At 42.7% G+C, this 27,445-nt stretch overlaps 1 protein-coding gene across 8 annotated transcripts in view; it reads right to left on the bottom strand.

Moving 5' to 3' along the window:
• The window catches only part of LOC101787882 (spermatogenesis-associated protein 31A3-like), a 93,870-nt gene that overhangs the window by 5,220 nt on the left and 61,205 nt on the right, over positions 1 to 27,445 (bottom strand). For 2 of the 8 annotated variants that reach the window (XM_063227289.1, XM_063227290.1), the window contains one exon: positions 13,748 to 13,885. The exons of 5 other annotated variants lie outside the window; for them this stretch is intronic. Coding sequence is in view for 1 of the 3 variants with exons in the window: in XM_063227284.1 (XP_063083354.1) it covers positions 186 to 452 (267 nt within the window). In the remaining 2 variants the exon portion in view is untranslated. Of the gene's footprint in view, positions 1 to 185; positions 2,097 to 13,747; positions 13,886 to 27,445 lie in introns of those variants that run through there. One more of the 8 variants, XM_063227284.1, reaches the window with a different exon arrangement.

Below are 27,445 nucleotides of genomic sequence, written 5' to 3' on the forward strand. Positions count from 1 at the left end.
AGAGCAGCGGACAGAGTCCTGGTGGCCATGTCCCCTGCCTGCCCACCTGTCCTCGGGGAAGAATGTTCTGTTCTTTCCAGAGGTCTCCCCTCTCCACAGTCTCTGTCCCCTTGATGTGGGAAAGCAGAAACTGGTAGAAGGAGTCAGAATCGTTCTCTGCTGGGTCTGAGCTGTGGGTTTCTCACCTTTCTGATGGTTCTAGTTCTCCTGGATGGGGGCAAGGATGGTTCACCCGGGAGCCAGGGCAGTAACAGGAGGTACAGCCCCACTCCACACACAATGGCAAGGACCATGTCCATGGCAAAGGTGGTGGAGCTGGGGCTCAGCCACGTGGCGCTAAGGCTTTTCAGAGGAGTGAGAAGATTCTCCATCATCTGAATCGCAGTGCTGCTCTCAGGCAACTGAGCCCTGAGAGTTCTGTCTGGTAGCAGGGAGGGGTCCCAGGTTTGCATCACAAAGCTGTGGCCTCCTCATCACAAAGGGCTCCTGGGCTGGGGGAGGGGTGAGGAGAGGCCCAGCCACAGCTTTCCCCCTCCCCCACTCTCTAGCACAGTGGGTGCTGCACCCTCCTGGGCCTTCTGGACCCCAACTGCCCAGCCTGTCAGAGACAGACCAGAGTCTATTTTGTATTCATCCTCCCTGGAACACGGGTGTTACCTGGCTGTCTAATCCAGTGGAGCTCTGGTTGATGCCAAAACTTTATAGTGATATTTTCATAAGTGTACAGCATTTATATTCTTAACTGCACAAGGTGGTCTTAAGGACTACTGTATGTATACACACACAGACACCCACATCCTTTTACAAACCAATCTAGTATTTTTCACAAAACAGTCCAGTATTTTCAATTCCATTATTTTCTCATTAGTATCAGGAGAAGGCCAATCACATCTACAGTGAGAGATACCATTGTACTCTATTTAAAAGACTATAATAATTATTTCTAATACTAGCAATAAGCTGGGAGTAGTGACACACACCCATAATTCCAGCTCTTGGAAGGCTGAGGGAAGAAGGTCACTGTGAATCCAAGGCCAGCCTGGGCTACATAAGCAAGTTCAAGGCCAGGCCCAACTTGTCTCATAGCGAGACCCTGTCTCAAAACAAAGTAAAATAAAACAAAAATGCTAGCAAGGATGTGGAGAAAGAGGAACTCTCATACAGCATTTGTAGGACTGTGAATCAGCACAGCCACTATGGGGAGCAGTCTAAGGGTTCCCCACAAAACTAAAAGTAGGTCTACCATTTGGTCCAGCATCCCATTTTGGGGAATATATCCAAAGGTGATGCAGGGAGTTCACTATCCACAATAGCTAAAACAGGATGGCCACCTATCAATTGATGAATAGAGAAAGTGACCGATACACGTGCCCTGTTCAGCCAAAAAAAGAACTGGACCCTGTTGTTGGCAGCAAGGATAGAGTGGGGCAGGGGGTCACCTCATTATGTGAAATGAGGCAGATGCCAAAAGACTGGTGCTGATTGTTCTCACTCATGCAGAAGTTTAAGAGACATGGACTTGAATGGAGGAGAGTGTTAGAGGCTAAGAAGGGGGTTGGTCCATGAAGGACAGGGATCAGTGAGTGCTATATCTGTGTACTGAAATGCCACACTGAACCCTGTTAATAGGTACAATTAGTGTTTTTAATAAAAATGGATTTATGTACTGTCTTTATTTGGCTTTCTTGTGGTAATGCTGACCTCATAAAATAAATTAGAGCATATTCCTTCTCCTCTTCAGTGTTTAAAAGAGTGTGTGAAAGTGTTCTTCTCCTCCTCTAAATGTTTGGTAGAATTCCCATCAAACCCTTCTGGTCCTGTGTGGAAGACAACTCCAGTGTCGCCCTTTGAATCCAAAACAATTACTGTGACTTTGAATATTTGGAGACTCATTTCCTTATACTAATATGTAAAAGGGTGGCTAGGGTATTTCCTTCTCTTCAATAAACTCTGAGTTTTGCAAATAAGGCTAGCTGAGGTGCTAATATGCAAAATCTATAGCTAACAGACAGTCCTGTTTCCTCACATGGTGCTCTTCACATACAGGATTGAGCTGGTGAGATGTTAAAACAAACAGCTACAGGAATGTCATCAGGGTAGAGCCTCAAGGTAAAGAGGCTATGACTCCCCGGGGCACAAGAGTTTGCATATCACAAACAGAAGCCATAGCCCCCAAAACAATTCCACTGTTACCTTAATTGGATTATGTAAATTGATCTTCTACATATCTTTATCTCTGCAAGAGATGCCAATCTTGCACCTTGCCAGCCAGCTCAAGTTACTCAGTAATCTCAGACATCCTGACAATCACTCATCCCTGAGTGACACCACCCCACCCCACCCCCACCCCCCACCCCCGCTTTCTTCACAAGATAACAAACGCTGGGAGAGGCCAAGGATCAAGGCCTTTGTCCACATGTCCTCACGGGAAATGGATTTAGGACCCCTTGGCTGTCCTTAACTTGGAATATGTCTTGGTGTCTACTGTCACAGTGGGTTGCATTGGTAATGGTAGATTGGAATTGACTGGCTGGGATTCCAATAGCGTCTCAATGGGATTACAAATATAACTTTTTGGATTGAGAGGAAATCTAAAAAGAGGATTACAATACTTGGATGACTGAACTCGATATTTTGGTTTACAATAGTCCTAGACTACTATGTTAGGAGGTTTATGATTCCTGATTCAGTCTCCTCATTCATGACTGATCTGTCCAGACTTCTTGTTTCTTAAAGTTTTATACATTTCTAAGAATTTCTCCATCACTCAAGGCTATCAATTTGTTAGTGTACAACTGTTCACAGTAGATTCTTAGATCCTTGTATTTCTCTGGCATCAGTTGTTGGCTTCCTGTTTCTTTGCTAATTTTATTGAAATCTTGTTTTTTTCCCTAGTCAGACTAAAAGTTTATGAATTTTTCAACAAGCCAGAAGTTTTGTTGATCCTTTATATTACTTTGTACACTCTGACTCATCTTTCTGTCCTGATATTTGTTGATTAATTTCTTTATTTTGGACCTTTTGCTTTTTGAAGGCATAAGTTCAATTGTTCAGATCCTTGATCTTCATGCAGGCATTTACCTGATGAACATCCCTCTTAGAGACCACCTTTGCTGTATTCTGTAAGTTTTGGTACACTGGTTTCCATCTTTGTTTTTTGTCCCAAGATACTCTATCTCCCTTCTGATTTCTTCTTCGACTTATGAATTGTTCAAGAGTTTGTTTTTTTAAATGTCCAAGTATTTATGAATTTCCCAAATTTTCTCCTACTGACACCTAGTTTTTTACCTCTGTGGAAAGAACAGGTATATGATAATATTTCAGTCTTCAGAAACTTCTTAAGACTTGTTTAGTGGCCTAATATACGTAACTGGTATTAGGTAACATTTTGTGTGTGCTTAAGAATCATTTGAATTTAGCTGCTATTAGATGGAATGGCATATATAAATCTATAGTGTACTTCAAATCTGTTGTTTCATTATTGGTTTTTTGTCTGGATGAATTATCCATTGTTAAAAGTGAGGTAGTGAAGTCTCTTACTATTACTGTGTTGCTGTCTATTTCTCCTTTCTGATCTGATATTTGCTTTTATATCTAAGTGTCTTAATGTTGGATGCATATACATTTGCAATTGCTATTGATTCTTGGTGAGCTCATCCTTGCATCATTATGTAAGACCTTCTTTTTCACTAGTTGCAGTTTTGTACTTAAATTTTGTTCACTGAGTATAATACTGAAATTCACCTTTTGGTTGTTATTTGTGTCTGGGTGTCACAGAATCAGACTGTGAAGAATCCTGTGTCTCAGAACACATGATACAGGTCCCTTGGCAGACAAGGAAAAGGAAGCAGCCAGAGCAGGTGACAGCAACATCTGGATGGCTTTCTAGACTCATTTCTTTGAACAGTGTTGGATGGAAACATCACACCGAGCTCCTCCCATTGGACCAGAGTCCGGGGGCTGAATTCCCACATTTCCAGGTTGACACAGTGGCAGGCATCCAAGAGCAGGAAGAGATGCTCTGATAAGATACACTGGGACCAGAGCTGCTGGTGGCAGCCAGTGCCCCACAGGCAAACGTGAACTTGTGATGACTCGGTCCTATGTGGAGGCAACTAGCATCAAAAGTGTCTCCATGCCCAAGCCTCACAGTCCCATCAGTTCTGCGCACAGGACAAGGCAGCCTCAAGGGCACTGGCCCAGAGGTAGATGTAGGAACAACAGCCACGACCAAGGAGGCAGCCATTGAGGAGAACTATCTCCCTCTCCGGGTGGAGGCGTATTGTGAGGTGGCTGTGGGGGACAGTGAGATTGGTATGCAAGGACATTCCTCTGAGCTCCCATGATGAGATCTGCTGAGGTGGAAGAGAGCCACAAACAATTGTTTGGTTGCATAGTTCAGGCTTGTGGAAATCAAGGCTGAGTAGTAAACTCCTTATCCTCTTTCAAAGTTCTGCTTGATCAGGTGCCATCAGGTGAAAAGCTTTTTGCCCGTCATGCACCTCTGCCATGCAATTTCTGGCTTGGAAGCAGCCACCCATGGACCACAACCATTACCTGCCCCACTGTGCTCTGTAAACTCATTAGAAATGACATGTGATCTGAACATCATGAATCTCTGTCCAGTGCTACACAACTCCACGTCGTGGGCAGCGCTTCCCATCTCACTTTAATGCCAAGTAGAAAAGAATCTGTTTCCATCTCGAGGAAATAGAGAGAAACATCTGAACATCTAATTTGACCTTCCAGAAAGGAAGCATGAAGTCACAGCAGGGACACTTCATTTTTATTAAGTGGAATTACTGAAAAGAGCAACAGGGATTGAGCACAGCCAGCAATTCCTATCTTGTTTTACAAACGTCATAAAGAATGCTTTGGTTGAGCTCATTGTCTGAAGATACAGCAGCAGGTCCAGCAGAAGGCAGAAGCCAGGACACCTGCAGCCACACATGCAGGCTGACAGGGTTCAGAACAGAATTCACCAGCTTGCTCACCCCGTCTCAGAATACGGGTAAAAGAGAGAGTGTTGCCATCAGTTTGCACCCGCATGCCTGTTTGCCTTTTAAGGTGGCATCTTAATAGACAGTTGGATAAAAGAATACAGAGTTCAAGGGGAACAAATTAGACAAAGGCAAAGATTTACACACTGGCCAGAGATTATTTTCAAAAGGAGACTAAGAGGCGAATGCCCTAGGGGGCAGATCCTCACTGCTCTCGCACTGGTGGAGCCCTTGTTTGTTTTGCTTTGATATCAAACTGTGCATCAGCTCACACTGTGCTGCTTCTTTGTACCTTGCCAGCTACACAGTTAGCCCATGGGGCCAGGAGAGTGTCACTTAGTGCTCTTCCATCCGGGTAATCACTAGAATTTAGGAAATACGGAAAGGGGACCCCAGAGAGGGGGTGGAACAGGGCACTAAGGCCTGTGCTTGGACATCTCGGGGGAATTCAGGTTCCCAAATGCAGTGAACCATTTGGATGACAACTACACTTTCCAAGATAGAATGAATCATTTCATGCTCAAAGAATCATTTGGAAGTGTGAATTACTACCCAAGCAAAAGGTTTTCCCTATGGTGCCTCATTGAGTATTGCAGTCTTTGTAATTGATGCTAAAATGCATGTGCAGTTGTGCTTCTTATTCCAAAAATTGCATTTACAAGACTATTTTAAACTTCTGTTTATTATGGTACTTCCAATGACTCTATTGCTATTAGAAACCAAAGAAGTTTCTTCACACATATGCCTGACAGCAGACCAAAGCTTAAGGTGTAGCAAGAATGGATGATGACGTTTAACATGAGATTTCACAAATATTTGATCATTGGGAATTAATTTAGAAAGCCTTGCAGTTTTATGATTAAAGAATATATTTCATTTAATCAGTTCTGGTTTACTGGCAGTGCAAACTAATTTTGAAGATACTACTATATAATTCATTGGAAAATTTTTACATGTGATGTAAAGATACACATTTCTCTGATGAAACCCAAGAGGGTATGTGAATAGAATTCAATGCCAAGAATGTCATAAGGTTTTATACTTTCTCTATTAAAGATTTCACATTTTGGAAGAAAAACAGACATTTCTTGAACATTGATCTCAGGCCCCTGCCCTTCTTCTGGCCCATTTCGGTTTGTCCTCTGATTTCACTCCATAACATTGTGTGGATTTTGCCGTGAGTGAGTCAGACCTGGGCATTGATTGACCAGCTGCATCATCTTGCACTCAGCCAGATCACACTCCGGCCTTCTGAAAACTGGTTCATCTAGGGGCTGACCCGAGACCACTCCTATTCAGCCTCTGCCTGCCCAGCAGAAGAAAGCCAGCTCTCTGTAGCATGTCCTATTCTGGCACCTCTGCTACCTGCACAGCCCTGAGGAGGCCCTGAGGACAGGGCTGGAATGTGGCGGCTCATCCCCCTGCTCACCTCATCTCCTTCTACCCAGCCCTCTGCGCAGTGGCCACATGTGCCTCTGCTTGTCCCCCAAAGACAGTGTTTCCCACAGTTCTGGAATTCTTGATTCTACATGCATCTGGTGGGAGGCCTAATATGTTTCATAGACTTCTAAAATTCCTCAGAGTCTTGGTAGTGTGAGCTGCTCTTTCTCTTTTGGACCCACAGCGCAGCCTGTGCCATCCACATCCCACATCCACTGGTTCCATCGAGGCTGGAGGGGGGAAAAAGCAAGGATGTCAGGGCCTGGACAGTTAGGGAGTGCGAACATCACTAGGACCTCAGGAGGAGGCTGAGTCTTCTGGAGAATGGAGAGGGTGGGCCTTCTCAGCAGTGTCCAACCCAGCTGGAGCAACCGTGCAGGCTGCCACTTGTACGAGGCATCTGACTATGTCACAAGTGCACCCCCTCGTCACTCCCACACACACCAAAGAGCTCCAACCCGAGGTTGGTGGGAAGAGTTCTGAGTGCCAACAACGGCAAGGGCAAGGTGCTGCATCTTCATTTTCACTGACGTCAAACACAGCTGTGCATTTCTTCCCATCATGAGTAACGTGAGTAACAAACCACAGCAGTGTCAGCACCACCACGGTGGCCTTGTCAACAGATGACATCTCAGTTGTTTTCATTTTTCCCTGGAGTAAGGTTTGTCTTATGAATATTTCATAATGATAGCTGGCCATTGGAGAAACGCAAACGGAAACAACTTTGTAGAGTAAGATTCCCTCTTACTCTACAAAGAATGTCCATTTTCAAGAAATCAAATCCTAACACATGCTACAAGGATGGGGAGAAAAGAGCCCTTCCACACTGTCAGTGGGAACATCAACGAAGGCAACCACCGTGGGATCAGGGTGGCACTCCTCAAAAATGCTGAAAGCACAAATCCCCCTTGAAGATATCTTCCTGCAAGAGTTAAAGACATCAAATTATATAAAAAATTATAGTGATACATGTATATCCATGGATATAGCATCTTAACTCATAATAGCTAAGATTTGGAAGCAGCCTTTGTGCCCATCAACAGATGAATGGATTAAAAATGTGGTATTTACACATAGTGCAGTTCTATCCTGTCATAGTGAAGAATGAACTTGACAGGAAAACTTGTTAGGAAAATGGATGCACCTTGAGACAATAATGTTAAGTAAAATAAATCTGATCCACAAGCTTAAGTGTTACATGGTTTTTCCTATATGAAAAACCCAAAGTATAAAAAAGAGCAAAATAAAAGATAGGTGATATAGGGCTGGGGATTTAGCTCAGCGGCATAATCCCTGGTACCAGTAAAAAAACAAAACAACAACAACAAAAACCTGAAAAAAAAAAAAAAGGTAGGTGATAGGAAGTAGGGAGGTAGATCTTTCTAAAAGGGGTAAGGATCAAAAGATGGAGGGAGGGAAGGACAGAGAGGGAATGGGGATTAAAAAGGAATTAAGATATTTTATATATGTATATCAACTTCACATAAGGAATGTAAATATTATGTACTGGAAACGTGTAGTAATAAACTATAGTCATCAAAAGCCAAGGCTTTTTCACTACGTTAATGAAGAAATGCAAGTTATTGTAACTGACACCCACAAAACTGAACTTTACATGTTAGATTATTTTCCTTAGAGACGAGTAGTTTCTCCAAACTTCCTCAGGCGTCTCCTGAATGAGTGGACTGAACACGAAAACCCAGGGGTCAGGGATTTAGCTCAGCGGCATAAGCGCCTGCCTTGTAGGCGCATGGTTGTGAGTTCCATCCCCAACACCATAAATAAACAAAATAAATAAAAAGAATATGAAAACCCAGAACCCCAATCCAGAAAGGATGGCACAAGCCCGAATGTGTCTATCATTCCAGTCTTTCCCTCCCTTTTTCTATAAAAGACGCTTCTCTACCTGCAGATGTAGAGACAGTAATTTAAGGAAACTGGGACCCTCCACCTCCTCAAAGCTAACTCTGAACAAATCCTTTTTCCTCTTTATCAGAATTAATGACCTCCTTTGATTTGGTCAGCAGCAAGCAAAGAACCTGTGTGTGGGAATCAAGGGGGCTGATAACATTACCATGCTGTAAATATACTCTCGTGCTGTAATACTGATGTTTCTTTTTCTGATTTTCAATAAAAAAGACTTTGGTTTGCACAGATGTTCCTCGATCTATGTTGGTGTTACATCTCCATAAACCCATTAGGAGTTAAAATTACTGTAAGTTTAAAATGCATTTAATGCATCTAACCTTCTGAACACTACAGCTTAGCAAAGCCTGCCTTAGCATATGCTGGGTGGACTCATCTACTATAAAGTTATCTTATGGTAAAATGATGAGTATTCCATGCAATTTCCTCAATATCTGCAGCCCCAAAATCCTGGTGTCACAGTACATTACTCAGAGTCCATCATTTCCCCCAGGATCACAGGATGACTGGGAGCTGGGGCTCCTGCCACCACCCAGCATCACGAGAGAGACATTACGCATTACATATTACTAACCCAGGAAGCTGCTTTCAAGTATGGTTTCTACTGAAGCTCACTGCTTTACCCTCATCGTAAGGCTGGAAAATGGTAAATCTAACCGTTGTATGTGGGGATCTGCCCGTGATCCATCATTCGGTACCTCTGCCCACAGAGCTCCGGACACCGCCCATCATCAAAGTGAGTCCCACAAGTTAACTCTAAATTTCTGTGAGTGGACAATGCACATAATTGCCTGTGTAAAGATAAAACCAAACCAGAACCGAAAGACGAGCAGAACTCTGAGACTATTCCTATGACACAAAATTAACACCAAAGCCTGCCCTTTTGTGGATTGAAAACAAACAGGTAGAAATTGAAATAATAAAACACAGAATACCTTTTACTACTGATTCATAGAAAATAAGTACTAAATCTGAACCTAAGAAAAGATAAATAGGGTCTGTATAACAAAAATCATAATGTGTTGATGAAATAAAAGGAGATCTAAACACTTAGAGAGACATACTGTGTTTATGGATTGGAAAATCAACATCATTTAGATGTTAATTCTCTCTAAATTAACTTATACATTAATGAAATTCCTGTAAGATCCCAGCAAATTTCTTTTACAAATAGCCTAATATGTATATGAAAAGGAAAAGATCCAAGAAAATCCAAAAATAAATTTTGAATGACAAAAATAAAATAGAAAGACTCTCCATTCCCAGTGTTAAAGCTTGTTACAGCAATCAGGGCAGAATGGTGTTTGCAGGGGGCTAGACATGGATCAACAGAGCAGCACCCGAAAAAGACCCACATAAATACACCTGTTCCACCACTGACAAAGGAACAAAACCAGTTCAAGAGAAGAAATACAGACACCATGAATGGCGCTGGAATACATGAGAACGCAAAGGCGAGCAGGAAGAGGAGGAAGACTGAAGCTCAATCAAAACTCCACACCTTAGCGAGGATGACTCAGCCTGGATTGTGGACTTAAATGTGAAAATGTAGAGCTGGAGGATGCTGAAGAAAATCTGTGGGACCTGGCGCTGAGCAAAAAATTCTTAAAATTTACACAAAACCATGATCCATCCCTTAGCAAGTATGAGGTCATGAGTTCGATTTCCACTAGCAAAAAAAAAAAGAAAGACAGAAAAGAAAAGAAACAAACAAACAATATATTTGATTTCACCAAAATCTGAAATACTTTCTCTGTGAAAGACACTGTCGAAAGAAAAGACAAGTCATTTACAGGGATGGAACATCTACCGTGATGTGTCTGACAAGACCTGGGGTATATAAACACTCAACTCCCAACCCTAAAAAGAAAAGCTACACCTGGAAGACAGAGGAGAGGCCCACACAGTCACCCTACCGAGGTGATCGGCAGGAGGCACTAAGCACTGGGGAAATGTTCACTGTCACATTGACCCGAAGAGCTGAAACCTGAACCACAGAGATGTTTCATGAATATCCAAGACATTTCATTCATATCATTAATATTCATTAGTATCAGGTGAGGAATCATGACATCAAACGCTGGCATGCATGTGAGGAATCGGGTCCCTCATGCCTTGCCAGGGATAAGGGAGGACGTGCCAAGGGCTAGAGGAAACAGCTCGGTAGCTTCCTCCTGGGCTAAGCAAGCCCACGGCTGGGTCCCTGTGCCCTTGGGCCTCTGTCCCAGAGAGCAGAGACTAACTTTGGGTCAGGATCTTGGAAACAAATCGTCTCTGGGCTCCTGGGAATCCATCCAGAGCCCTGCTTGGTGGAAGACACCGCTGACCATGGGACCACAGAAGGGAGCAGAAGGGCACACGGGGACTCCTGCAGCCCATAGTAACACATCTCAGGAGGGGTAAGCCGGGGGCACGCTCATCCTGGTCACTTGGTCAGAAGTCCTGGTGACAGCCTGGGCCTGGTGGCTGTCACAGCAGTGAGGGGAGTCTTGGGGGCTGGAACCCTCCCCTAGTGGGTTCTTCATGATTCTTCATGAGCCCCAGAGAGACAGCGTTAGCAGAATGCAACTGCAGGATGCTGGTGGGGTCCCAGGATCCCTGGGAGGGGGTACCTTTGGATTTGGTCATCTTTTCACTGCCTATTTGGCAAACATACGTCCTTAAGGTCATCTTAGGGACAAAATGCAACTTGAGGTTGCTCACCCGTTTCCTAACTGGAGTGTTGCTGGTAAGGAGTTTTTTATATTCTACATACATGACCTCCTCAGATGTTTTGGTCAGCTTCCAGGAATCGTCAGAAGATTTTCGTGCTTGATTGCAAGTGCAGTGGTGGGGCCATGTTCAAGTATAAGTTTAGTTTCTTGAATGCCATGATTTTTCCTGAAACAATTATGGTGACATGTCCACTAAAGTTATAGAGGCATAGCGGAGAGAACTGCTGGTGCCTTAAAATGTCAAGACAGTGGCATTGCAGGACAGCAATAGTGATTCTACGTATCGCTCTCACACACTTGCACTATGAAGGCCAGATCCAGCCACCTGGGGAGCTGAGGCAGGAGGTTCCTCAAGTGTTCAGGACCACACTGGCAGCTTTAACTAAGCAACTGACTAATAAATATTATTGTCTTGAGGCTCGGGCCACTGCCAGACTGGGAACAGTCAGACCCCAGCCTCTTCCTGTGAGTCAGTACCATACACAGACTGGGGTTGGGAGAGAGAACAAGGTCACACCAGCAAACAAGCCCAGTCTGGGAATCAGTGCCATGCAGGCCGCCGCTGGGCTGGGAACAGCCAGACCCCATCATCTTCTGACAAGTGGGCTGGCAAACAAGAGGAGACAATCCCACCACCCCCCATACTCCCGTAAGTAACCGGCTTACCCAGAGAAACACAGGCTGTGATGACAGCTATGCACGCACATGAAATGCAATTGGATGCCCATGATGCTTCACTAACATTGCAGGTCTAGGGCCAGTGGTCTGATCATGGGTTCAGAGGACAGCGGTACACAGTGTGGCATCTAGGGGGATCTCCTTCTGAGGGTGGTAGCCACTGTTGATTCCCTACGGTCTTGTTTTGAGGTCCTGTATCATTTCCACTGTTTTGTTGGGTTGGGTTTTATGCTCTTTTGTTTTGTTTGATTAGGGTAAATCCGATGGCAGAAGCAGCTATTTCAAAGATAGCAAGATATAGTAGCAATTTTGGATTTACTATTGGCTTGTTTTGAAGTCTTATATTGCATTCATTGTTTTGTTTTTATTGTTTCTATTCTGTTCTGTTTGATTTTTACTATGTCTGAAGTTATCTGCAGCTATTTTTGAAGCCATCAAAGGGCATTATGGTAACTATTGTTGATTCTGTAATGTTTTGAAATCCCATGGTTTGTTTTGATTGGTTTTATTCTATTTTATCTTAAATAAAATAAAATGAAGTGACCTCTAAGCATAAAAATAAATATTATTCAATCTTGACCATTGAGACTGCATATTTTAATAACATGTGGTGAAATGAAATGTACAAGCCCCACACTTCTAAATAACAAAATGAATGGGAAAAAGAATAAATTAGGCACAGATCAATTTAAAAACATGGGGATTGCATAATGGCGAACCATACTTGGGGATGTGATAGTTAAGTGACAGGTTATGCATTTTTGATGTGAAATAAATGTTCCAGTAGTGGAGAATTCTATGACTATTCTTTCTGCCACAGAGGTTACAAATTGCATAAATAACCACAGAATTCTAGTGTTTAAGTGGGGGCTGCACACTGTACAAATATATTTGTAAACTTTTCTTTTAAAATAATCTGAAAAGTAAGGAGAAAAAGAACTCTTCCACATTGTCGGTGGGAATATAAATTATTACATTATGGCAAGCAGTTTAGATATTCCTAAAAATACTAAAAACATAAATTCAGTTTGATTCAACTCTTCCCCTTCTAGGTTATGTTCCTGAAAGACTGGCTACATTTGTGCTCTAAACAGCTTCCAAAGACTTTGTGGACAGTGACCTGCCGAGACCAAGAAGCCATTCTGCTTTGCCCTTTGTGTTGCCAGAGGCTGTGCACAGGTGAGTTTGTCACCCAGTGACCTTAACAGGCTTCTCAGGGAAACCCGGGGTACCCTGTGTTCACTGGTAGGAAAAATGAGCCACCCTTGCGTTTTCCCTGGCACATTTTCTGTTTGCCTTTCTTGCTGACCAACATCTCCGGCAGCTTCTGCACATCCAGTGGATGAAAGCGTGGTCCCCTCTGCCTGCCTCTGCCAGCCAGTGGGTGGGGCCTCCCCAGAGCACAGTGTCTGGTGGGTGGTGAGACAGAGGTTCTTGCTGGGATTTGCCACATGCTCAGGTGGAGAAAAACGTGGTCTTGACAATTGCCCAGAACTGGGTAGTTTGGGCAAATGTGGCCCACAGTCTCTCCACTGTCCCGCACCATAGGTTCACAGAGTCAGCCCCCAGCATGCTGTCTCCCATGGAGTTAGCAAGGAGGTGGAAGTGGAAAGCCCCTCACCATTGTAGAAGTAAAACTAGATCCCGAGTCTCCTCCACTTCCCTGCGGCAGTCTCTGCAAGCTAGAAGAATAGACTGGGTTATGGCAGAGAAGGGAGGCACCTGGGATCTTACAGGAGGCTGAGCAGAATGTCACCTAGGAGACACCACATCAGATTCGACCTGAAGGCCAGCCATCAGTGTCCAAGGCTCCTCACAGTGATAGCCAGGAACAAGGAGGGGATACTTTCATCCCTTGCAAGATTCTTCCACATCCACCAACCCCTACTGTCCTCACAGCCACCTCATGGGGAAGAAAGGACACTTCATCTAATGAGGACTCGGCTGTAGAGAAGTAAACTGCACTCCCAGTTAGACCCCTAAGTTCACCTGCAAATGTCAGCTGCACTGCTCCGCTGTGACCCACACTGTCCCTCTTGGACATCAGCCTGTTCCAGAAGAATGATAGCATTACTGAGATTTCCACCATCATTGTCTTGAAGGCCTGAGGCTGGTGGTCTTGGGTAACTATTTAGAGGATAACAATATGCAATATAATAACAGTTGTTAATTTCCTATTGTCCTATTACCGTTTTGTTTTGTTTCATATTACTGTTCTGTTTTATTCTCTTTAAAATAAAAAAGAATATCAATACAATTGATAATCATAATACATGCTCATTAAAGAAATAAAAGACATAAATAACTAGTATATGGAACAAAAGAGGGGACATCAATATGGAAATTATGTATATTAAAAGGATAATATTTACCCACAACTCAGATATTTTACATGAAGTATGCTAATTCTGTGAAAGATATAACCTGCCCAAATCTACATAAATACCAACGGGCCGTATGCATAGGACCATATTTATGAAGCGCTGTAATTGAATCAATAGTATTAACCTTCTAAAACTAAGAACAACAGTGGCTTCAGTGTGGAGTTGTTCCAAATACTTAAGGAAGAAATAATATCATTTTTCTTTAACCTTTTTTCCAGAAAATGAAAAGGACACTTTCTAATTTATCCTATGAGGCTACCATGGCTCAAATAAAAAATGAGTAAAGACATTACATGTAAAGAAATCTGCAAACAGCCAGGCGTGGGGGTTCACGCCTGTAATCCCAGCACTTGGGAGCCTGAGGCTACAAAGTGAGCCCAAGGCCAGCCTGAACTGCACAGAGAGACCTTGTCTCAAAAAGACAAAAAAAAAAAGAAATCTGCAGACTAATATTCTTATGAACATGCAATCCAAAATTGTATAAAAGAATCACACCATGTCTAACTCGGACTTATACAAGGTATGCAAGGGTGGTTCAACATTCAAAAATAAACTAATGTCATCTATTATTTCAGTAGGCTAAAGAAGAAAAATTGTTTGGTGATATCAAGATATGTAAAAATATTTAAAAATTCATACAACATCCATTTACAATAAAATCTCTTAGAAAAAATAGGATAAATGGGGATTTCCTCAACCTGATAACGTTGGTAAAAGTGAGCTGGGTTTAGGGGGAGCACACCTGTAATCCTAGCACTCAGGAGGCTGAGGCTGGAGGATCACTACAAGTCTACAAGTTCGAGGACAGCCTGGCCTACATTGTGTGTTCAAGGCCAGCCTGAACTACATAGAAAGCCTCAAAAAAATTCTTTTACAAAAATCCTACAGTAACCTATTTAGCAGTGAGAACCTATATGATTTTCCTCTAAGTGTGAGAAAAAGTTAATGTTTTCCCCTCTCATCAGTCCTCACATTGTACTGGGAGTTCCAGCAAATGAACTATAACAGGAAAATAAATGTATGGAGATTTAGAAGGAAGAAGAAGTACATATGTCTGTGTACAGATGACATGAAGATTTTTTCAGAAAATAAAAAAATCATTAAAAATATTATTGAGATGAGAAAGTGATTATAGCAAGGTTGCAAGATATAAAGCTAATACACAAGTTAAGTGTCCATTGCTTAACCATATACGCCTAGTTCTGTGTACCTACAGGTCTTATACCTGTGGATTCAAACAACCACAAACTAAAAATATTTTTAAAAATCTACATCAATGCTGAACACGTGAAAACACTTTCTGAGGTCATAATTCCCTAAAAATACAGTATAATAAGTGCTCACATGACACTAATATTATGTATTATAGATAATATATGAGTACATCAGTGGACATAGGTATATTATACACAAATATTATACTTAAGCAGCTATAGCATTTGGTATATCCCAAGGTCTGATTGTACCACCAATGAATAAATATTTTAGGAATAAATTCAACAAAATACACCCATGACCAATTTAAGGAAAAATACAAAGCCAATAAGACAAACAACAGTGGGCTGGGAATTTAGTTCAGTGGCTCAAGTGTTTACCTGGTAAGCACGAAGTTGTGAGTTCAATCCCTGGTATAAAAAAATAAATAAATAAACAACATCAAAATAAATGGAAAGATAATCCAGGTTTCTGGCAGATGCTTCAGTATTAAGATGCTAGGTTTCCCCACTTGATGTATAACTGAATATATTTCCAATTAAAATCAAGACAATCTATGTATAGAAATTTCAGTTATTTCCAACTCATATTATATGTAAAGACAAAATAACCTTTACAGTACTAAAGAAGGCCAAATTTGGAGCACTGACACTATCCAACTTCAAGATTTATAGTTAATCAATCACTGAAAAAGACACTATAGTAGTAGAAAATGGTAATGAATCAAGGGAAAGTAGTAGCAAATTCAAAAATAGGTCTTTAGAAATATACTCATCTAAAGTTTTACAAATCGATTAGGTCAGTGTAGAAATATTGAATTCTTAGCAAGTGGAGCTGGACTAACAGAATATCATGCATAAAAGCCTCCAGCCAATGATCTTTAACAAACATTTTAATAATCACAACCAGGTACTATTAAAATTATACAATTTCTAGAATAATAATAGAAGAAATATCTAGATAACCTTAGTTTTGACAATGACATTTTATGGCAGACAAAACCAAAAGCACAATCAAAAAATGACAATGTTGACATAATTAATGTTAAAGCATATGAAACTGAGTTTTCTGCTGCCCACAGCACCTAGCTATATGGCTGCTTCCAAAGGGAGCGCTCTCTCTGGCAAGATGCCTTTGAACCTTTGTCTCCTGTGGACTTGCTGTGGACCGGGAAGCCATGCACGGAGATGGCACTGGACGTGGAAGGCAGTTGGGCACTGGTACGTAGGATTCCACACACTTGAAAAAAGCTGGATGGTCCAGGACTAGAGATTTGGTAAGCCAAGGCCTCACTCTTGAGTGCTGCAATGAAAATTGGCCTCTAGTAAAAATACTTTGCCAAACATGAGGAAGAAATGGGAAATTTGAGGCAGAACTTCAAGAGTTTGTGGTAGGGAAATCACTAGACCGAGGTACAATGAATGGAAAGATGCAGGATTCCCTGAGGTGGAAGGGATCCGCAGATGTTAAGAATACCTGGGAACCTCAAGAAAACTTAGGCTGTCCAGAGATAATTGAAGTATCTCTTAATTCTAAAAAAACAAAAACATAAAGAAAACGTACAACAAAACCTTTACATGACCCAATGTTCAGAAGATAATGCTAGCAAATCAAAGAAGGAAAAGGAGATGTAGCTGCCAAACTGAGAGGCTTTGCCACAGGTCTAGATCCTGAATGAATAGTTGGTGTCACAGGAGAGTGGAGAACTGATGTAGTTCATGAAACGGAAAGATAAAGTGAATCTTGGTTTTTCATGTACTAGTGTAAGACAGTAGCTGCATTCTGACACCAGGTTTAATATGTCATTTCAAAAGTAGTTCTGGGGAAGTTTTGGGGATTTTTGGTGTTGTTTTGCATCACTAGAACTGGTTACTTTGAACGCGTACCACCTTTCTGTACATAGTTGGATCCTTCATCAGAAAACAGCATTTGATAGCCTGATATATTTCCTCTGCTTTGCTAAATGTTGAGGAAATTTTCCATAGTCTAACTGGATCAGAACCCAGTTTTTCTCACTTGTGTAAGGACTACATTTTCATTTGTTTGTGGGCATCTAACTGAAACACTTGTATAAGTGGTTTTTGTTTTGTTTTGAAACATTCACCAAAACAAAAACCCTGAGCGAGAAGCCCCTATTTTTGAGATGGCAGTGGTATGGTGAATGGTGTCACAATGGCTGTCTCTCTATCAGGGCTGGTAGGGAGTGGCAGGCACTCTAACACAGGCCCAGAGGAGCCTCAGCCTGTCAAAGCTGTGGAGGCGGGTCCACCTGACCAGGCGGATGGCCATAAGTGTCTACTGACTATGGTGATATCAGCTCCCGTATCCCTCAGTCCAGTAAAAGACATCCCATTTAACTTAATAGTACAAGTACGAACTGAAATACCCTGAGAACAAGAAATCTTGTTTAAAGGCTCTCTCTGCTAGGCTCACATGAAGGGTTAAGCTAGGAGTTGACTGAATTCCAGGAAAAAGCACGACCTGAGCAATCAACCCCCCAAATGCCAGTGGAACATAGCACCACAGGTATTTCCTGATTATAACCCCCATCTGTTAGGGTTGGTGTTACAGTAAAGCCTTTAGAGATTAAGCTTCCTTTTCCAATAGTCATTCCCATGGTTCCTCTGGCAGCAGCTCATAGATTCCAGTGGGAATTAAAAATGGCTTATGTCTCCCCATAAAGGAATGTGAGAAGGGGAGGTGTGGATAACAGTTTGAGGAATTATCTTGTGTTTTTGATTGGCTGCTCAGCTTTACTGTCTGGCCCTTCTCCCCTGACAGGTCACTGCCTCTTTCTTGAGGCTCAGTCCTAGCCAGCAGCATGCCATCTCTCAGCCTCGCTCAGGGTTAGTAGTCAGGAGCTATAGGCAGGGGATCACTGACATGTAACACAGCTTCAAACGCTACATGTCAGTGACTTGGCTAGATCCCTTTGCATGGCTTAAAGCTAATTGAGGGGGCAGAGTATTACCCTAGCCAGCTCTATACATATCAATACAGGGAAGTAGGCAAGCTTTACCAAAATGGAGAGAAATGCTCTTCTTTCAAGGAGAGCTGTCCCCATGATCCACCACAGATGACAGGAAGAAGGTGCTCCTTGAGAGTGAGAAGTAGCCCTGGCGACCCTGCCTTCTTCAGGCACCCACCCAGCTCCTATCCCTGTCTCCAGCTTCAGTTGCCCTTGGGTGGTCACACTGGAAGGTAACTGACTAGGACTGCAGCATATGAATTTTCTAGGAATGCAGTTCAGCTCATATCACAGATGAACTATAAAAACATGATGTTAGGTGAATAAGCCAGACATCAGGGATAGATACTGTATGATTACAGTTAGATGGAGTACCTTGAATAGGAAAAGGTAGAGAAAGTTGACTAGTGATTGGCAAAGCTGGGGAAACAGACTGCGAGAATAGGAAGTTGGTGCTCAATGGACATAGTTTCAGTCTACCATGATGAAAAAGTTCTGAAGATCAGTAAATGTGGTGGTCGCACAATAATAAGAATTCATGTTAATGCCACAGAGTCACACACTTTGAAATGGTCAAAATGGTTAGTTTTCATGTGTATTTTACAGTAATAAAAAAGAAAATGGCAGAAATTTTTTTAAAACACAGTAACAAATAAAGAATATCTTCCATGGGCTTATTAGGACACTCATCACCAAAAGAGAAAGAATCAGTGATATTGAAGACAGGTCAATCCATTGGAGAAGGGGCAAATTAAAATTAATCATACTGTTCTTACTCATGTAACTTGTTAAAAATAATAGTATTCTGACCATACGATATAGCTATCGTTACTGACAGTTCTATCACAAGGGTCAGGCAGGAAGCCCTGAGAATCCTCAGTTATGAAGTTACTTACTGCACTTGTGAGGTGAAGCTGTGTCACATGAATGTGGCTTTAGATATCAAAATGGGTATCACACTATAAGACAACCACTAACAGCTTTAGAAGTATAATTGATAGCTTATGAAAAGAAATAAAAATGGAATTAGATGTAGTATTCAATTTAGAAACAGGAACAGGAAACAACAAGTACCAAACCTGAGAAACTGAACCATCAGTCTATTTCAGTGATCATGCTAATTCTGAAAGGTCCAACATGCTTCTGCAACTGTACTTCCCAGAAGGCAGCAAAGGGAAGCCCATGTATGTTAAGGAGAGACACAAAAGATATAAAACATCAAATCAAGTTTATATAAATAAAATATAGTATCTGATATTCACTGAATGAAGGAAGACAACATCACAAAGGCAAATAGTCATGGATATAGTTACAGCATTTGAAAGTATGTTATATTCTATATACAAAGAAAAAGAAACTGATAAGCAGAATCATAAAATAGTAAATAATTTTTTAAAATTCATTAATTTATCTTAAATTTCAAAATCTCTCAAATCTTCATAGGCTATAAAAGCAGAGGGAAATCTGTCCACAGAATGTAGAAGAGGAACAGTGATAATATCCAAGCAAACCCAAATCATCCTCCAAGAATGCAAGCAGCAGAAAATCTTCAGTGAACTTGTAAAAGGATGCATTTACCAACAACCAAGGAAATGAAAATTCAAGTTGAAAAAACATCTTCTCCCATAAGAAAGTCAAACTTTTCATAGTGAAATGCCCAAGGTGTGCACAGGTGGGAACTCAGATTTCTAGGAGTCATGGGTCAGTGAGGTGAACTGTAAATCTGCCTTAAAAAACAGCATATTTAACACTATCTAGGCTTTTAAGATACAGTACATTTAAGAAACGAAGATCACTAATTGAAGGCAATTCACGTCTTAACATATTATAAAAGCACGCTACCAAACCCATAAGGAGTGACATCATTAAGGCTAGGGTTGTTGGAGCACCTCCAGATTATCAGGATCAAGCCATATCATCAGTAATCCAACACGGCAGTGCCAGCATTTCCAACTAATGTGGAGTGATCAACAAACGGTCAGGATCCAAGCCACACTTGTGAATCTCAGTAGGTAAGAGGGAAACACAGGGAAATGAGCTCCTGCGACTCTCCCTCCTGTTCTGAGGGGACCATGGCTGTCAAGACAGCAGCAGCTCTCAGTGGGGAGGGCATGGACTGCAAAGGTTTACAGGGAACAAGTAACAAGATTACTGCTGTCGTGCTGGGAACAGTTTCCCCTAAAACAGTCTGTTTCGGTGGAAGGCAGTTAAAGCCAACTTCCTGTCTTGAAAAGGGAGCACAGATCTCTTCTTTCTCTTTCCCACTGAAAACAACTACGGAGCCTTGGAATGACACATTAACACCCCAAACAACTGTGCGATGCTGTGAGAATATACACGGTAGCAGGGCCTTCCTGCCCCACCTGCGTAAGAGGACCGCGTCCTGCTGGGCCACAGCTGCATACACCAGGCACTCAGCAGGCACATCCCTCCGGGAGCCGCTCTGACCCGCAGCCTGTACATATCCACCCCATGCCCTGAAAGGCTCGACTGCTGGGCCGGGTTTGCAGCTCTGGGGACCTTTTCAGCCTCCTTCCTGCTGCGAGGCCGCCTGAAGATGCTGCTATCGCCCAAGATGCCCAGGGAGCCTACAGGTCCTGCAGAAGGAACCTGGCACCAGCTCCAGGCCCTGCCAGGATGAGGTATGCACGCACAACCCACTGCCTGCTCCCCACATGGCCTCCAGGGAGAGCTGCACCCCAGACTCGGCCAAGAGGGACATGGTGGCAGGGTCAGGCTGGAGGAGACTCGAGGCCCTGGGACAGTCCTGCACGGCAGGATATACACCTGCAGACTCCTGCAGAGCGGGTTCCCTGCCACCTTGTGTTGGAATTCAGAGCAAGTTCTCCTGAGACTCTCAGGGTAGCAGCAGACACAACCCATGGGAACCCCACACCCAATACCCAACAGCCGCTAGACAGAAGAAAGTTAAAAATGACTCAGGAGAGTGGGGACAGGAGTATTTATACCCACAGAAAGAGTTTTGGCCCAGACAGGACACTATAGCTGGTAAAGCCTCAGGTCCACCTGGAGCTCCCTCCCATCTCCCCCACCCCAAGGAATTTACCTATGGCGCCAAACAAAGACCAATGGGCTACCTGTGCATCCCTAATGCTCCCTCAGGCTCCACCCCAAACCAAGGCTACTTATATGCCTCCACTCCGCGTGTTCCACGGAGAGATCGCTGACCCCGGGGGGGGGAGATGCCATGCCCCAGGGGATCGGGGGTGTCTCTCCCAGCATTCTCAAAATAAAGGTCATTTATATTTCATACTTCTTATCTTTTCAGCCACTGCTGGTCCCCCACAGTCCTATCATATGGTTTCCTGACTGGGAACGACAGATGAGAGACTCCTGGGCTTTCTCAGTTTGAGTCCCCAGTTGAGTCTCAGTTTGGTCTTTCAGGACCAAGACTGGACTGTGTCCTGCATTAATTCCTCACTTTACACTCGGGAGCTGTAAACTTGTCACTGCTCGCTCACAAACAACACCGACCCAATTTACCACAGGTGAGCGACCCCCTGAAGATTGCCCCTGGGCCAGGCCCCAGGAGAGTTTTCTACCCCTTTCCATGGGTTTGAGGGACACTCTCACATCCTTAGATAGTCCAAGGCAGAGTCTTTCTTGGCTAATCTGCATCCACACTGGGGGACTCTCACATCCTTTGGGTTTGGATAGCCCAAGGCAGAGTCTTCCTGGGCCAACCTATGTCCACACTGAAAGACTCTCCATCCTTCAGAAGGAGAACTTTTTAAGTTCTCACGGGCAGAGTTGTTACTAAACCCAGGTGAAATCCACTCATATATTGGTGATGGTCAATTATTATGAGTTTTGGAACCATATAATATACTGATCAGTCTATAAGTAAAAAGTGACGACTTTAAACTTAGCAGACCACAGTCCATTGCCTCATCTGGCTATAACTCTGTGGGCTAGACCCCACACCAGATTTTATCTTGGGGACCTGTCCCCTCCAAAAAACCATACCTATTTATAGCTTATCACACTGATGACAAGTTTACAAAACTATCTTTAAGGCTTTGTTTTGAGAATGTGTCCTTTCCCGCCAGCATCCCTGTCCCTTTTGTTTCCTCGCCACCTCCTCCCCCCTCCCCCCTACAGTGCATGCTGACCCATTCCCTGCCAAGATGGGAAATGAGCCCAAACAGTGTTGAGAGATATGTGCAGCTACTTTAACCTCTCAAGCATGCTCCAGCCCAAACAGTGTTGAGAGATACTGCTGCTTTAGGCTTTCAAGCCGCATCCCAACTCCATGCAATATCTCAGCTCTCATGCTGAGCTCCAGGTCCACGCAGGCTCGGCTTTAATGCCGTGCCCTAATCCGTGCGCCCCGAGAGCAGTTTCAGCTCCACGTGGCAGCTCAGCTCCACGTTGGTTGGTTACTGGCTGGGCCTCCTGGAGCAGCCCCAGCTTCATGAGGCATCCCAACTCCGCCTCCCAGCTCTGCCCCGGTGTGCCACGTGCCCATGTGCCGCCACCACTGTGAGGCTGCTGCCGCCATGAGGCCACCACTGCCGCCCTGCATGCATTTCCGGGGGCAGTTCCACCCCCTCCCCACGTGCTATGTCCTGATGCTCGCTTCACTCTGCATGCGCCGCCCCCACCCTGGTGCCCTGCCTGCCCTAAGCACCCTGCCCACTCTGCATGTTCCACCTACATGCTGCATCCCAGCCCCTGCCCCCAAGCACAGGTACGACTCTGTCTGCAGGCACACTCTGTCAATGCAGAGAACAGTGCAGCAGACAATTGTGATCTGATGCTGTATTTGTGTTTTCAGATATAAAGTTCTGATTGTTTCTGCTGCCTTTTTTTGTGTGTTCCAGCCATGATAAATGTTTTCTTTTAGATCCAGATGCTTAACAACTAAAATTAAAAATAATTATACATTCCTTTTGCTGGGAACCACTAGGTCTTTTCCAAGACAAGGGTTGTATGATATATGCAAAACAGCAAAACCGGCACTGTGGCAGAAGCCAAACTTAAACCTTTTCCCAGCCTATCTGCCTGCTCTGGCTCAGTCCTCCACCGAGCCATAATTAACTATATTCAACTGATATTAAATAACACTGTAGCTGCTGATTTCTCCCCTAAATAAAAAGATAAAAAATTAATTAAACAGGCCATCCTCCAAATATCAGATGGCATTAGACATTTTAATAACATAAAGAGATACTTATATATATGACATAAATAACATGTCAGTTCCTAAAGTTTTCTGGACCTTGTCCTCCTTATGAAAAGCCATTACTAAAATTATAAATACCCTGTTGATTATATTTAACTCCTGCATACTTACTTAATTCTACAGGTACCTTCTACTATAGTCCAGATCCCAAACAAAAAGGCAAAACTTGACATTCAAACCTCATAGAGACCTTAATATGGCTTTTCGTGTTTTCAACAACAGAAATAACACTTGTGACACTTGGAGTTCTGAGACAGGTAAGCCAACACAAGGTGGAGCTGCCTAGCCCACCCCCATGGACCATGCCTCAAATGCAGCAGAAGACATTGGGCAAGAGAGTGCCCCATCCTGGCGTTCTTTGAGACCTTACCCCAGGGCTTCTGGACTGTCCTAGCCACCAGAGAGTGGGTAAGCCATCCTAACTTCTAGCCCTCACAGGAAATGCCAACACTGCGAGATTCATCACTGGCAGATCTGCTTAAACTTGCTGCTGAAGACTGACAGGGCTCAGGGCCAACAACAGCCCCCTTTATGGGTGTCCGTCTCAGAGTCCAAGTCCCACTAAAAGTCTCAGGTAAGACATCCTCTATACTTGTGGACATAGAGGCCATATGTACAGAGTTCTTCCTGAGTTTTCAGGCCGCTATAATAAGTCCTCAATCTCTAAAAGACATTGAGCGTCAACCTACGCCATTTATAAACAGGGCCTATTTCGTGCAGGTCCCAGTTCTAAGTCTTAAAATGCTTGTCATTCCCTTGTGTTTTATACAAACTGACTTAGACACACTGAGGCCTCAACAACTTACACCTGTTATTGCTAGTAAACCTCTCCTCAGTGATACAGACCACCTCCTTCCTTTCTTATTCACCAATTTCTCAGGCAACCCTGGTCAAGATTGACAGATAAATTTTGTCTTCTCACTTTGTTTATACTTTTTTCAGGATACATAAAAGCCTTTCCCACAACCAGGGAGATTGCTGGTATACTTGCTAAAGTTCCATTGCAGCAAATTATTCCAAGGACTACAGCCAGGTTAGAGCAACCCATACCTGATATTCTTGGCAACCTCAACAGTGATCAAATTTGCTAGACTGCCATCCTGGTTTTACATCACTCAGGCTAAGCAGCGCCCTCTCAGCCCTAAATCTGATTATTCTGAGTGGTCATCTCATCTTCTGTTGCCCACCCGTCCCCGTTTCATAAAGGCCTTGCAGCCACAGTTAACAGGCTAAGTCATGTTTTTGTTATCCACTTTGGTTCCTAATTTCTTACATTCTATTAATGATCATTTTTACAGCAGGACTCTTGACAATCTTTCCTAAAGACCCCCACATCATGCATAAGATCATCTTCATAATGTTCTATGTAATGACTGTCTTAGTTCTTTCTACCCTCAGCTGTTTGGTTAAACGTGACATCCCTGAAAGCCTAGGCCCTTACCTTCCCTATACTGGTACAGCCATCACCTTCCCTGCTCCCCCTATTTTTTCCAGTTCAACTCCTGGACCAGAGACAAGTTTTACCCACCCCCTCTTAACTTTTACACTTTCAGATGGGGGATCACCTCTCATAACTTTAGTCCTCCTAATTTTTCAGAATTCTACCTCACCTTGACAATGATCCTAACTCAACGTGGTCCTGATATAATGACATGTCTAAATCAAAGGCACCTTTCCTTCTACCTCACCTGGTTCCTTAAATATGACAGCGCCATGCCTCTTCATAACATCTTGTCTCTTTGTTTTTCCAGTCTAACATACGTGCATTCACCAGTGAAGTTGTCCTGGCTAAAACACCTGGCACCAGCTTCTACAACTGTCATCCCGTCAACTCCCCTAGACCCCAGTACAGCACCCTTTTCCAGCAGGAAGTAGTTAAAGAGAGAAATCTTTGCCCCTTTTTATAATAATAATCGTAAGACAGGATATGAAAGAGTTTTGGCCAAGCAGGACACTATAGCCAGTAAAGCCTCAGGTGGAACCAAGGAGCTCCATCTCCCCCACCCCAAGGAATTTACCTATGGCGCCAAAGACCAATGGGCTACCTGTGCATCCCTAATGTCCCCTTAGTTTCCACCCCAAACTGAGGCTACTTATATGCCTCCACTCCATGTGTTCCACAGAGAGATCACTGACCCCGGGGGGAGATGCCTCGCCCCAGGGGGATGGGGGGTGTCTCTACCTGCATTCACAAAATAAAGATCATTTATATTTCATACTTCTTATCTTTTCAGCTGCTGCCAGTCCCCCACAGTTCTATCACCCACCATAGTCAAATGAGGTATCCTAGGACTTGTTCTGATTGGATAACTTGGAACGCAGAACTACAACTCTGAATGAATAATGCTTTTGGTGACATAGTCAATTAGAAAATGAAAGTTTGAAGTTAGAGTGCTGGCATAAACCTGTGGGCCCAGCACTCTGGGAAACTGAGGCAGAAGGGTCACATGTTGGAGCCCACCTGGCAATTTAGCAACTTAGATGCATCCTGCCTCAGAATAAAAAATTCCAAAAAGGTCAAGCCCCTGGGGTCAATTCCCAATACTACAAAAACTGTATTAATGAAAAGCAACAAAGAATTGAAAATTGTACAAATGTACAAGATATTAATGTAGAAGAACTTCTGTGTCAGGTGATAGAGTGAGTGGGGGACTCTTTCTGGTTCTGAACCATTTTCACTATACCTGAAGCTGTTCTTAAAATGTCTATTAACTTTTTTAAAGTCTATGTTACTCTCCCATGGCTCTCTTTTGTTAAAAAGTCAGATGTGTGCACACATTCAGTCTCAAGGAAGGTTATCTCACAGAAACAGGGTGCTACAATAATCTTTTTCCAATTTGGATTACATGTGTAGTTCATTGTAATTTTAAACAATGTCCTCTCCCCTCAACTACGTAGACTTCTAAGGTCACATATGTTGGTGTTTTAGTTTTTATATTTATTGTGTTTCTTAATTTTTATGAAATATTTTATGTACCTTCTCTTTTTTTAAAATTTTAAGGAAAAAAAGAAAAAAAACAGAAAAAGGGTACAAGTTATACAGAATTTCAGAAAAAATCAACAGTAGGAAATCACTAGTTAATAGATTACATATTGTCATCTTACAAATAGTTGTTCAAGTTACAAAATTAAAGCACATAAAGTGGACTTTCAAACAGTGAGACTGCAAACAGTTCTGTTCAGTGATCCAACAAAACTCAGTAATATGGTTATCTATCTTATACACTTAAATATACATGCAGTTATAGCCTTTAGAGCACTTTCACTTCCTCTCTTTGGTACAATGACAATTACACACATTTTGGGTTTTATTACTCCCACAGTTCTTATTACGTTTTTTTTGAAGAGAGTAAAGCCAAATATGAGATAACAGAACAGAGTAAATCAAATCAAAAGGATGGACATAATACATAATGTAAAAACAAAATACAGGGTGATCAACAATGGTTACCATACTACCTCTTGCTATCTTAAAAAGAATTGCCTATATCATCAGTTATAATAAAATTGAACAAAACAGTAAAGAATAAAACCAAAACATTGGAGACATTACAAGACTTCAAAAGAAGATAATAGTCAACCAGAATGGGCGTCATAATGAATCTTATTGTCTTCACAGTTGTTGCCTATACTCTCGAACTTGGTACTATCAAGCAAAACAGAATAGAAGAAAATCAGTCAAAACAAGATGGGGAGAGCAATGCAGGGTTTCAAATCAAGTTAATAGGAAATCAAAGTGGGTTACTATAATGTATCCTGCTATTTTTATTTATTTTTCCCTTAATTAAAAAGATAAAAAAGTAAATAATAAAAAAAGGAGATTGAGATAAAAGAGGGCATAACAACAAAACAGTGCAGGGCAAAACAATCATTTAAGCAAAATAGTGTTTCACCACAAGATAATCTGACATAAA

Source organism: Cavia porcellus, unplaced genomic scaffold (assembly GCF_034190915.1).
Source record: "Cavia porcellus strain 051 isolate PalLab524CR breed Dunkin Hartley unplaced genomic scaffold, mCavPor4.1 scaffold_17, whole genome shotgun sequence".
NCBI lineage: Eukaryota > Metazoa > Chordata > Mammalia > Rodentia > Caviidae > Cavia > Cavia porcellus.